The 12954-nt window shown below is 38.6% G+C and overlaps 1 protein-coding gene and 1 long non-coding RNA gene across 2 annotated transcripts in view; one reads left to right on the forward strand and one right to left on the reverse strand.

Annotated features, from left to right (window-relative positions):
* Nucleotides 1–12954, reverse strand: part of GRIN3A (glutamate ionotropic receptor NMDA type subunit 3A) — a 154417-nt gene that overhangs the window by 89292 nt on the left and 52171 nt on the right. The window contains exon 3 of the mRNA XM_049710950.1: nt 2928–3975. Within this exon, the coding sequence (XP_049566907.1) occupies nt 2928–3975 (1048 nt within the window). The remainder of the gene's footprint in view (nt 1–2927; nt 3976–12954) is intronic.
* Nucleotides 1–12954, forward strand: part of LOC125964663 (uncharacterized) — a 104810-nt gene that overhangs the window by 65121 nt on the left and 26735 nt on the right. The gene's annotated exons all lie outside the window — the stretch shown is intronic.

Raw genomic sequence — 12954 nt, forward strand, 5'->3', positions numbered from 1 at the left:
TCTCTTTCCTTTCATGCTGTGACTAAAGAGAACTCCTGAAGATATCCTGACTGTGCCTTATACTTTCCACCTCCAAGTAGTTCATTCTGTTCTTTTGCTTGGAATGTCCATTCTTCTTTCCTTGATGCACATGTCCAAATTCCAAGTCTTCTTCAAGAATAAGCACACATTTTATCTTATTAATTAAGCCTTCCCTTGAAGGTGATCACACTTTCCTTGAACTTTTACATATTTGTTTCTAAACTTTGGCATGCTTATAACTTTATTTTTTGTAGTTCTACTTTTAGTTTTTTGAGGACCTCCAGACTGTTTTCATAGTGGCTGTACTAATTTTCAATCCTATGAACACTTATAACTTTCTGAGTTATTTCTCCTTGTGTTTTTATCTTTTTTATCTTTTCTCCCCTACTTGACTTATTCACTTCTGAATTTCTCCACATCATTTAGTGTAAAAAAAGGATAGAGTCACTCAAAGATTTGAGCATTGGTAGGAGAGAAAAGAGCTCATGTGAGTGAGTGGAATATACTTAAGAATGAATGCTGAGTGACTGAAAGGGTATGGAAATTATTTTGATCATACCTCTCCATGGGAAGGTGAGGACATTATGTCATCTGCATAATACCATACATCTGGATGAAAACTGAACAATTCTGTCACCAACATTATTTGCCAAAAGCCCAGATGTCGAGCATTGCTTAATCAAATAATCTGGGTGTCTTTATATGAAAAAAAAAAAAGTGAGAGACTTTAATATAGAAACAACATTAGGAAAGAGAAATACATTTTTGGGAACCTTAGTGGATCTTCATTTATTATCTAAAGTTGAAAATGTTTTAGATTTAGGCTTGTCCCACTTCTTTAAGACCTTACTAGATGTAACACAAAGTTAACATTGTCCATTTCCTCTCACTCTGTCCTGTGGGCTGTGTTAGATTACAAAAATGTCACCTTTTTATTCTGGTGGACTTGGGGTTGGAATGGTTGTTTCTTTTTGTTTAAAAAAACTTTTACTTCTGTGTATGGTTTATCTTTATGCATTCTTTCTAATCCCTAAAATAATCATTACTTCAGGTTTCTCACGTGTAACATCCATAACAATTTTGGTAATCTTTGGTTCTGATTAATGAAACTCTAGTCAGTATTGTGTTCATCTTTTTACGTACAATAATGGTCTGGAATCTTCACAACAACAGGCATATATATTAGATTGTTTCTTATACTCGATTGGATTGAATGGTTTCCAAGTCTAGTTTGTAATTTAAGCATCACATTGCAAGACTCTTGCAAGAAAATTCGAGTAAGTTTCTTTTAAGATGGTGAACCTTTGGGAGATCTATAGGCCTCTTGGGGCAAAGAATAAATAGAGGCTGCTAATACCAGTGCAGTGTGAATGCTGAAGCATCACCAAAATCTCTCTTCAGGATAACACATGTATTTATACTACACAACTTATTTGTGTTCACTAAACTCCAGCTGATAACCTAAAGTCCTGAGTGCACAATAAGAAGTGATGCAATTCATTGCCTAGTCAATGACCCATTGTTTGTTGAATCTTTTCATGAGGTTCACGCCTCTTACGAGGAGGTTTTCAGTATATGGGTCAAATTTCTCATGTTCATTTGTTTGCAAAACAGACCATATCCTAATCCAAACCATTTATGAGAATCCTCTAAAGCTGCCACCAGCCTTCTGGGCCACTCCATCATTTAACAAAGACAGTTGTAAATGTCCTATTTGTTCATGCTCTGTGTAATTAATTTTAAATTACACTACATGATAAAAATATGTAGTAAACGGTTCAATACCATGAGATTTGATGTGAAAAGGGATATTTGAAAAGGCATGGTGAATGTTTCACTGTTTGAAACGCTCAGCTTAGCTCAAGTTGCTTTAAACACATTGTGTCCTGGGGATGCCCACTGAATTGCAGCTTTCTCCAGTCTCTCCTAGATGGGTCTTACACATTGGTATACACTTCTGCTCTGGATCTGCATTCTGTTCCCCATTGGGACTGTAGTACTCCCTGGAGTCCTATTCTAATTGCTTTGAGCCCTGACAACCCCCTCCTCTCTACTCCCACCAGGTTGGACCAAGTTCTCCATACTCCCAGTCACAAAAGAGGTCTTGTTTCAATCCAGAGAGAACATAGACATGGCTGTCCTTACTCAAGTATCACCACTGCTTTACCTGCTTACCTGAACTTCACCCCCTTCCTCCCTTCTACCCTTACAGTCAGATGTCTAGGATATCAAAGGAGGCCTAGAATAGATACAATTTTCTTGAATGTTCTTGGACGTTGTAATGTGACTGCTGGCACACTCCTCCAACCCCAAGGTGATCAGTTTTCCTTACTCTATAAGGACACCCTGTTCCTAGCTAACCTTGCCACCTCAGTTAGCTCAGTACTCCTTGTCTATACCCATTGAGTTTTCTAGCATCCGACTCTGAGTGCTTATGATAAAATGTTAGTTCTTTCCATTTTACAATTTTTCATGGTGAAAAAAAGTTTCTTTACAATTTAGAATATGGACCTTACTATTTATTTCCATTAATTCCCAAGAGAAGTACTCAATTCATTTTGAAGTTTACTTTAGGTGAAAATACTTTGTAAGACTATTCCCTGATAGCTATTCTGCCAGATGGTTAACTAACAAAGGAAAAACTGCACAAATAGATGTTTCTACCAGAAGGACTTTCTCTGGAACAAACATCTCCTAAAAGCATCCCTCACTCTTTTTGTTTCATTTAATAAAACAATGAAATATTTAGTGCATCCAGGCAACAGGCTTTTTTGGACTAGTCTCTATGGATGGTTCAGAGAATATTCTTCTGTTAGATGAAAGAATATAGACATACTACAGCATAAAATACAATATATGGAGTTAAAATTGACAATTAGGAAATCTAGAGTTAAAAGAAGTATTACCTTAGGGTCATGTATTCCAGAAAGCTCTTCATAGATCTTCTCACCTACCATGACAGCAGCCAAATTCGCTGTATATGTAGAAAGGCAAAACATACAGAAAATGGCCCAAAGGTTCATCAGAAACCTTCCAGTCCAGCATTTTGGGGGTTTGATGGCTGCTGTTCTACCAAACAAGAGGGCATAACAGACATTCAAGGCTGAAGAGAAGGAGAAAACTTTACTTCTGTTCCGCCCCTTGGGAGTCATACCAAAGGGGCTCTTCCATTCATAGAGAGTGAGGAAGATGGCAGTGATGTGCAGAGCCACAAAAATCCCCAGCCACATTGTCCAATGGAGTGGCCACATGAAGGCTCCAATGGGAGCTGCTGTGTCTCGGGTCCTCACTAAGATGCCCAAGCTGGTGGAGAAGAAAGGACTGGTGAAATCTATCACCTGGCTTCGTGCAGTATTGATGCTGAAGGAAGTGACTGCCATGTGGGCTGACCCACTGAGGAGTTCACCCACCAGCCCAGTCCAGTGCCCATTTTTCCAGCCTCCATATTTGCCATCCCCAACAATATAGAGATCAAAGTCAAAGTTCATGTCTTCTGCTAGCTTTTCCAGCAGATCAATGCAATATCCATAGCAGCACTTCTTGAATTTGATGGGCACTGTATCATTACTGCTATGAAGGCTGCTAAAAAGGCTGTCCAGTATGGAAGAATCATTAGTCATGGGGTCTAGACAGAGTTGGCCAGCAGGGCACAAGCCTTCATTATCTACCTCCCGTGTGAAGACAAATGGATGTTCGATCAAAGTAACCACTCGCAAGTGTAGCTTACTTGGGTGTTGGAAGTGGGTTTTGTGCCTCTGGGCTTGCTCTGGCCATATTCCATAGTCCATGATAATCTTCCCCTGCTGCCAGCTGCCCAAGCGTGTCCACATTGGCTTTCCCAGGGGGTCATGTTGCAGATTCCAGATGAAAAAGTTGTTTTCTGAGCTGATGATAGTGGAACCTTTTACTTTGATGGAACCACTGAGGCCTCTGAAAGTGGTGTTGGCTAGAAACCTGCCAAAGAGGAGCAAAGGCAAAAAGTGAGGAGGAGAGGTGAGGCCAAAGTCTGGAAGCGGTGCTCATCTTTTCTTCTCTGTCTTAATAAGAAGAAACTCTATTTTTTTTCAAAAGGCACTGCCTGTAATTACTTTAGGAATTAATAAGCTGGACTCTTTCTAGGACAAGAGTCCCTATTTCATTGAGTAAATGAGATCTCAACCTCAGGTTCTAACACCTGGGCTGGGTGCTTGACTTGTGGTCTTACTCCAAATCTTTATTCCTAGTTAAGGAATGTGTTAATTGTTTTCTGTTGTAAATGGTTAATTATATATTCTTACAAATTTCCAAGCTATGAAGGTTCTCAGCATCTTTAACATGTCTCATTTCTACTGCTCACCACATTCAATTGCAAATAAATCAGCTCAATAAATATATTATCTTTGGTGCAAGGAATAAGTTATAATACATATGTATATACTTTTATGATTGCTTAAAATTACATTCATAATTCTAGAAAATAGCCAAATCTTGTTATCAGTGTTTAGCGTGGAAACAATTGACATGTCTGTCAGCATGAGGCCAGTCTAAGCTGCGTGTTGGATACCATCCATGGAATAAAGAAAAAGATGATGAATAGACTTGCAGTTCCCAGGACAGCCTCAGGCTAACCTCCCTCTAAGTCATTAGAGAAAAACAGTTGGCTCTGGCTCTAGAGAGAGCTTCTGCCAGAAGTCAAAGAAAGGAAAATTACCAACTGAATGATATACTGATTCCTAACCCTGGGAACCAGGGCACTGTCAGTATATGTTCTGCTATGGACAAGGCAGGGAAATGCTTGGTCAGTCTCTGTTTTTCTTGAGTTTGGGAAGATAAGACAATAAGAGGTAATATATGAGCTCGAGGCACCTCTGTACTGTTTTTTTTTTTTTTTCAGTACGCGGGTCTCTCACTACTGTGGCCTCTCCCGCCGCGGAGCACAGGCTCCTCCGCGGCATGCGGGATCCCCCCGGACCGGGGCACGAACCCATGTCCCCTGCACCGGCAGGCGGACTCCCAACCACTGCGCCACCAGGGAAGCCCCCTCTGTACTCTTAATTATGGCCTTGTGTCAGAAATAAAGCCCACATTTTGACATCAAACACACCTGTGTTAGAATATTGGTCCACCCACCTTCTAGTATTGTCCTTGGACACAAATTTACTGAACTCTAAGCTTCAGTTTTGTCATCAGCAAAATGGGGGAGGTTATTACATTTTTATTTTTAAATTATTTCTACTGCAAGGGTTAGAAATAATGCATGTGAAGTATATACCACACCTTTTGACATAGAACAGATGTTCCAGATATGGTAATTATTATTTAATGTCATTCAAATTTTTTCAAAGGCTGTCCCAGGTCACTTTTCCTAGTCTTTTAATAGAACTTTTCTAGTTGGAGGCACAAAGTACTGCATTATGATAAACTCATAGAGGCTACTCAAGACTTACTTCAAATTAAAAGAAATTAAATTGAAATGTGGACTGTAACATAGAAGATTTTTATGAGGAGTTGGATGATACAGAATGTGTTTCTTCATGAAACACATTCATCCATTGCTTGCCACAAACATTACTCTGTAATTTATAAATGCAAATACCAGTAGTAAGAAGTTGTGCTGCCACAGAAGAAACAGAAAAATCAGAAAGTGTGAAGAATATACTAATTTTCATTACAGATATAAATGTAAATCACATTTGAAGATGCTACTGTCACTAAATGCAATGAAACTGCTCATTTTGGTAGATTGCATATAATAGTAATTATTCATGTTAGCTCTCCCCAGTGGGACTCTACCACTTAAAATGAATTCTGTTTAGCAACAAGTAATGAAGTCTCAGTTATCTTAGACTTTCAAACAGTTTTCTGCTTCTTTAGGGAAGTAGGGAACCAAATCATTAAAATATACAGATTAATCAACTGATAATTACCTAGGTACTATAATAGAAGGGTGACTACAACTGTGTTTCTGATGAGCAATTTACTGTTAGATTTGTTAAGACACACACACACACACACACACACACACACACACTGACATAGCCTAGGGAATAAAACAGTTATTAGTAAATAATTTTATTTGGTCAATTTAGTGATCAGGAAAGTAAAGTTAAAGTTGTAGAAAGAGAAGCCCTTCATTATTTTAAGAATAGTTGGGGCTTAATGATTATAAACTTTTAACTGGATGGACCTACGAAGGACTACCACTGAGTAAATATATACTAAAATCATCTCAGAAAAGCGGTCTTCAGGAATCTTTTAGAGATTATATAACTCCCTCATTCCAGTAAAACCTATTCCTCATTATCGATGTTAAATAGCATTCAGCATGGCCATGACTAAAGAACAATGCTCAGTTGTCTTTGAGGCACTCATCTATCACAGAAAGACGTATCAGTCAGGATCTAAATGTCTTTCATTTTCCCAGATTGGAAAATCCAGTGTTTGTTTCACTATGCAGTTGGCACCAAGAAATTGGGTCTCAGAGAATCCCCATTAATGATGGATTACTTTTATTTTCAGTTTTACAGAGAGGATAAGTTAAAAATCTCATTAATAGCTTTAGTTATTGTCACCTTCACTATGTATTCTTTGTAATGGAATGACAATGCATAGCCAAGTTTGAATATTCACTATGTTAGCTAAAAGATTACAGTGTTGAAATCTTGCTTTTGCTTGAAGTGATTTCTACCATGTTCCTTTTTATCTTGCCCTGGACTCTTCTTGGATGAACAAGAAAAAGGAAAATCAGGAATAATTTTATTGGCAAGATAAACTGATACAAATACCAGGCACTGTTCTTAGTATGAGTTATAGAGATGAAAGACACACTCATTGTTCTCAAGGAGCTCAAAGTCTAGTGATGGGGAGAAAGAAAAGCGAACAGGCAATTCTAAACCAGTGTAATAAGCATCCTGATGGAGGTAGAATTGGGTGCCATTGGAACAGAAAGCAAGGGCACCCACAATCTAGGGGTGACAAGGAAGGCTTCTGAGAGGAGCAGGTGCGAGAGCTGAGTCTTGAAGAAGGAGTTACAGTTAACCAGGAAGAGAAGCTGGGGCTTGGTGCTGTCAGCACAGGGAGATGCATGTGCAAAAGCCAGAGACAGAGAGAGCAAGCTGCATGATGGTAAGTGGTGAGAAATAAGGCTGGAGATGAGGGTGAGAAGTGAGTTACAAAAGGACTGAGGCCACGATGAAGCTAATGGAGAGCCATCGAGAGAATTTTTCTGAGGAGGGACAGGATCATCAGATTTGATTTTAGAAAGATTTTGTTTTCCTGCTAGCTATATAGGAAATGGTTTGGAAGGAGAAGGTGGCTGAGCACAGTTTCAGCTGTGAGGAATAATGCTCCTTTCCGCCTCTTGCTTCCTCTCTTCCTCTCTCTCTGCCTGTTTCACAAGGGCCTTAAGGTGACAAGGGCTAAGGTAATAGCAGAAGTGGAAAAAATGGCAAAATCAAGAGATACATAGTTTCAGAAAGAAAAGTAGTGATATTGAGAGGGTCAAATGCACATGATTGCATTTAATTCACAAACTGTATTAAGAATGTGTAAAACTCGGCTTGATGGAAGGTCATATAAATAAGACCTGGAGTATTTAAGTTGATTATGAGCTAAATGTAAGCCCACAGAGCACTGTGGGAAAAAAAAGAGAGAAAAGTAATCTTAAATTCTTTTAATAGTAGTTTAGAGCCTGGGTCACAGGGACCAATAATAATACCACTACATTCTGTGCTGATCATACTACTTCTCCAGCCTAGCTATGAATTCTCAATAAATCTTCCAGTTCAAATATCATGAGGAAAGGTAGGAGGTGGAAAATTTAACAAGGGGTGGTAAGTATAACAATCAGATTGGACAGCAGAGTAGAAACATATTCAGGTTGCATCTGAACTCTAGAGGCTTTGCATGTCCATTTTATGAGGCTGGATTTTATTTAACAGGAAAAGGGGAGCCATGAAGATTTCGAAGTAGAGTAATGATGTAACCATAAGTCTGCATTGGTAATACTGCTCTGGCAACAGGTACAATGTGTCTATAGGAAGGAAGAGATAGTGACCAGGAGACCACTTCGAAGACTAGTACAATAGCTCTGTCATGGTATGATAAGGGTCTGAATCGCACTCCATGAGTGAGAATCTGGTTTAGCACTGTGCCTTGTGCATAGTGAGTGTTTAACAAAGCAGTTCAGGTATCCATCTTTCTTATCAGCAGATCTCCCAAGATACCACTCTGCTTGAAAGGATAAAGGTCATTGGTTAATCTGCTTGGAGGTAACTTATTACTTCAGTAAAATTCCCAATTATGTCACTAACTAAGAATATGTGTTGATTTGAATAGGAGCTGAGATAAAATCTGAACTTTTCAAATTATGTAAAAAATGTTTTTGAGACAGTTCACAAATATAAGCAAGATCAGTGTTTAATGTATTTAATATATTTTAGAAGCCACATTTGCACACAAAACTTGACTTACTAATTAAAATATTTTCTTATGCATTAAAATAAATGAACAAAGATGTTAACAAAACATCACCCAATCAATCATTTATTCATTCCATAATACTCACTTTTACCAGGCACTATTCCAGATTCTGGGGGATATAGTAGTGAACAAAACTATGTAGCTTTTAGTCTATCGAGGGAACAGAATATGATAAGTAGGGAATATGAATGGGATGTTAGTGCTAAGTGCAAAGGAGAAAAAATAAAGCAGAGTAAGGAGATAAGATGTGTCAGGGTTGATGGCAGTAGGGTGGAATTTTAGATTAGAGAGGCCAGGAGAAGGTGATATTTGAGTAAAGGGTTGAAGAAAGGGAAGGAGCTGACCAAGAGGATATCTGGGTAAAGAGCATTCCCTGTATAGGGAGCAAGGAGTCCAGTGTCCTTGAGTGTGGCTGTACCGGGTATGTTTGAGAAATAGCTAAGGGAGGGAGGGGCAGGAGAGTTAAAGATGAGGTCAGAAAAAACTTATGGGGAGTGGGAGGTGGGGAAAATAGGATTTTGTAGGTCACCGTAAGGACTTTGTTTCTTCTCTACGTGAGATGGAGAGCCACTGGTAGGTTTTGAGCAGAGAAGTTATAAGATATGACCTACATTTTATTTATTTATTTATTTTTTGCGGTACGCGGGCCTCTCACTGTTGTGGCCTCTCCCGTTGCGGAGCACAGGCTCTGGACGCGCAGGCTCAGTGGCCATGGCTCACGGGGCCCAGCCGCTCTGCGGCATGTGGGATCTTCCCAGACCGGGGCACGAACCCGTGTCCCCTGCATCGGCAGGCAGACTCTCAACCACTGCGTCACCAGGGAAGCCCATGACCTACATTTTAACAGGCTCGTCTCAGTGTTGTGTTGAGAATGGACTACAGAGAGACAAGAGCAGAAGCAGAAAGACCAGTTAGGAGGCTGTTTCAAATACCAGACAAAAGTTGATGATGGTTTAGACTGAGGTAGTAGCAGTGGAGGTGAGAAGAATTAGTTGGATCTTGATAAATTTTGAAGCTGCCACTGACAGGATTTGCTGATGGCTCATATAGTTGCTAGGAAAAGGAAACATAACGATGACACCAAAGTTTTTTCCCTGAGCGATTGGAAGGATGGAGTTGTCATTAATTAAGATAAAGAAAACTGTAGAAGAATCAGGTTGTGAGGTGGGTGAGAACCACCAGGAGTACAGTTTTGCTAATGTTAATTTTGAGATAATTCATAGATATCCAAATGTAGTTGTCAAGTAGGTAGGTGGTGATCTTCCAGAGTTCACGAAGTAGGTCTGGACTGGAGGTACAGTTTGGGAGCCAAAAGTCTATATAGGGTATTTAAGGAGATCATAATGGTAATTGTAGATGAGAAGAAGTTCAAGGAGTGAGTCCAGGGCACTTCAACATTTGGAGGTGTTGCAGGTGAGGAAGAACTAGCAAAGGAAACTGAGAAGTAACCAGAGACATAAAGCGGGCTGTGTTGTGTTCTAGAAGCCAAGTGAAAAGGATTTTTCGAGGAGGGGACACTTATCAGCTGTGTCAATGCTGCTAACAGCTCAAATGCAATGAGGACTGAGAACTGACCGTTCGCTTTAGAAACATGTAGGCCACTGGTGACTTCATGAGAGTAAGTTCAGTGAAGTATTGGAGCCTAATGTTTCAAGGGAAAATGGAAAGAGAGAAACTGGAGATAACTCTTCAGAGAGTTATGCTATAAAGAGGACAAAAATGGAATAGTGGTGGAGAGGAAAAATTAAGTACATATATAAATATAAGTATATATATATGTGCAGGCTTTTATGATGATGGGAATGATCTAGTAAAAATAGAAAAATTGTTGATGTAGGATAGAAGAGAGAGAATTCCTGGGACAGTTCCCTTGAGGGGCAAAAGGGATTGTGCTGTAAGGTGCAAGAGGGGGTGATGCTCTTTGCTGTGACAAAAGAGGAGCATGGACATGAGAGAAGGCAGAGAGAATACAGGGTCCAGAGGCAAGTAGGTGGGTGGATATGGACAAGAGAGCTTGTGGAAGTTCTCTCTTGATTGCTTTAACTCATTTAGGGCATTTAAAAAGTAAATTATAGAGCTCATTATACTCTCCCCCTAATAATTCATTTGAGAGAAGGTTTATTGTATTACTCTCAAAATGAGACTGAAGGCACTCTTAAAAATGCAGAAAGCAAATAACTTTCATAAGAAATGTATTAGATCAATTCCAACTAAAATGTTTATTGTTTTGTTTTCCCATTTGAGTTTGCAAGAGTAAGTTGTAAAACTACCTGGGCCTACCACTTTCTAAAAAATTGTAATTTTTCAATCACTTTTTCAATCTCTTCTATTAAACTTTCTATTTCTCTGGGTCCATCTTGGCGAATGATATCCTCCTAAGAATTTGTTGCTATGGAACTGTATATAATATCATTTATACTAATCTTAGGATTTCTTCTAATTAATTAACTTGGGTTTTGTTAATTCCTTCTTTCTAGATCTCCTCCCACCTCTCTCTTTTCTGGATTTTTGGAAGATGATATATTTGTGTTCATATATTCTTTAATAATAGAATGTTAACTGCAGTATTTATCTTAATTTATTGGCTTAATTACAAATTCATGTATTATTTTTACTTTTTAAAAACTTGCTCTAAAATTTACTAAAGTTAAATAAAAATCTCCTACTGTAAATAATGTTGCCATGTTCTTAAAGATTTTAAGACCTGTTGCCCCTGATTTTTCTTCTTATTCAGCATATAAAGTTTTACTAATCTTATGTTTTTATATTCATTATAAATTTGTTATCTTTTCTTATCTTGAACTAGTTCTATCATAATCCCATTTTTCCAGTCTTCATTTTGGAGATGTATGAATCTACTTTTGCGTTGTCTAAATGCATCATCATCCTTATGTGTCTTCTTCCATGCCCAGTTGTTTATAAGTCATATATTCATTTCTACTTTGATCTTTTCTTCACGCATCAGCTTGTCTCTTTGCATGTCTATTTCTCTCATTTGTTTTTCATTTCTTTTAAAATTGCCCTCTTATCTTTGCTTTTTCCCCTGTTATAGTTGCCTTCCATTAACCATATCTGTATCTGGCAATATCTGTTTTGCTCTATAAATCCTTAAAATTTATTTTTCCCTTTGGGGAAAATTGTATCTCCAGTCCAGACCTCCTTCCTGAACTCTGGAAGATCACCACCTACCTACTTGACAACTGCATTTGGATATCTATGAATTATCTCAAAGTTAACATTAGCAAAATTGAATTCCTGGTGGTTCTCACCCACCTCACAACCTGATTCTTCTACAGTTTTCTTTATCTTAATTAATGGCAACTCCATCCTTCCAGTTGCTCAGGGCAAAAGTTTTGGTGTCATCCTTATGTTTCCTTTTCCTAGCAACCACCTAATTGCGGCCAATTAACTCCATCTTTGACTTTTTAGACTGTAAGATCCTCAGCGGCATGGATTTTGACATTCTCCACATTCTGAGAGCAGTCTCTTCCGTACAGTTGCTGTGAGGAATGAACAAATCCTCCTTTTCCCACTGCTCTGCTTCATAACACTGCAGGCTGTCCAGCTGAGACTTCAGCGTTCATCTAAGCATCTGTCACACTGAGTCATCTTTGGATCTTAGGCACAACATGGTACCTGGACCGTATAACTGCTCAGTGATGTTTGTGGGATAAATGCAATTAAACACATGTTTCCTGCTCAAATCAGACATGGGTTTCTTCAAGAGCACTTCCTCACATTGCCAGAAGAATGGGACTCAATCAGCCAGGAAGTATTGATATTGTATTTGTAATTTATAGATTATTCAGAGCATTAAAATTCTAATACGTTTCTCCCTGAACAATGGAGATTATCAAAAATAGAAATTAGTTCTATGGGAAACCTCTCTAACAATAAGGAATTTAATAGGAATTGGAAATTGCTAAATTTCAATCTTTAAAGCAGAGGGCCCCACATTGTAACCATTGACTATATCCTCTTTTAAAACAACTTACAAAGCTCATCTTTTAAAATAGATTTCCATCAGCTAATGAGCAAACAGCAATTTAATAACATATTAAATGTACATACGTACACCCATGGACCATTGGGGTCTGTTTTGCCAATAAGTGAAACTATAGAGTGGAAGGAGAGCTCTTGTCCTTGACTTTTTCCCAAGAAGAGAAAAATATGAATACTAATCTTTGTGATTGAGTCATGTTTGAATATACTTCTTGGGCTGTGTGTGTGATGTGATGGGATCACTAAGTCAAAAAATCAGACACATAGACGTAGTGCCCTATTTTTCAGCTTTCATGTGGCAGAACTGGCAAGCGGGTACTTCTTTTCCTTCTGTGTTTTTCTCCCACAGTAGTTAGATTTGTACCATATTCTTATGTTGTTTTTCTTTCCTTTCATTTTTTGATATAAACCTTGACTTCTCTACACAATTATGGCCTGTGCCCATCCCTTGGATGGCTCCTCTTGCTTTGT

Source organism: Orcinus orca, chromosome 6 (assembly GCF_937001465.1).
Source record: "Orcinus orca chromosome 6, mOrcOrc1.1, whole genome shotgun sequence".
NCBI lineage: Eukaryota > Metazoa > Chordata > Mammalia > Artiodactyla > Delphinidae > Orcinus > Orcinus orca.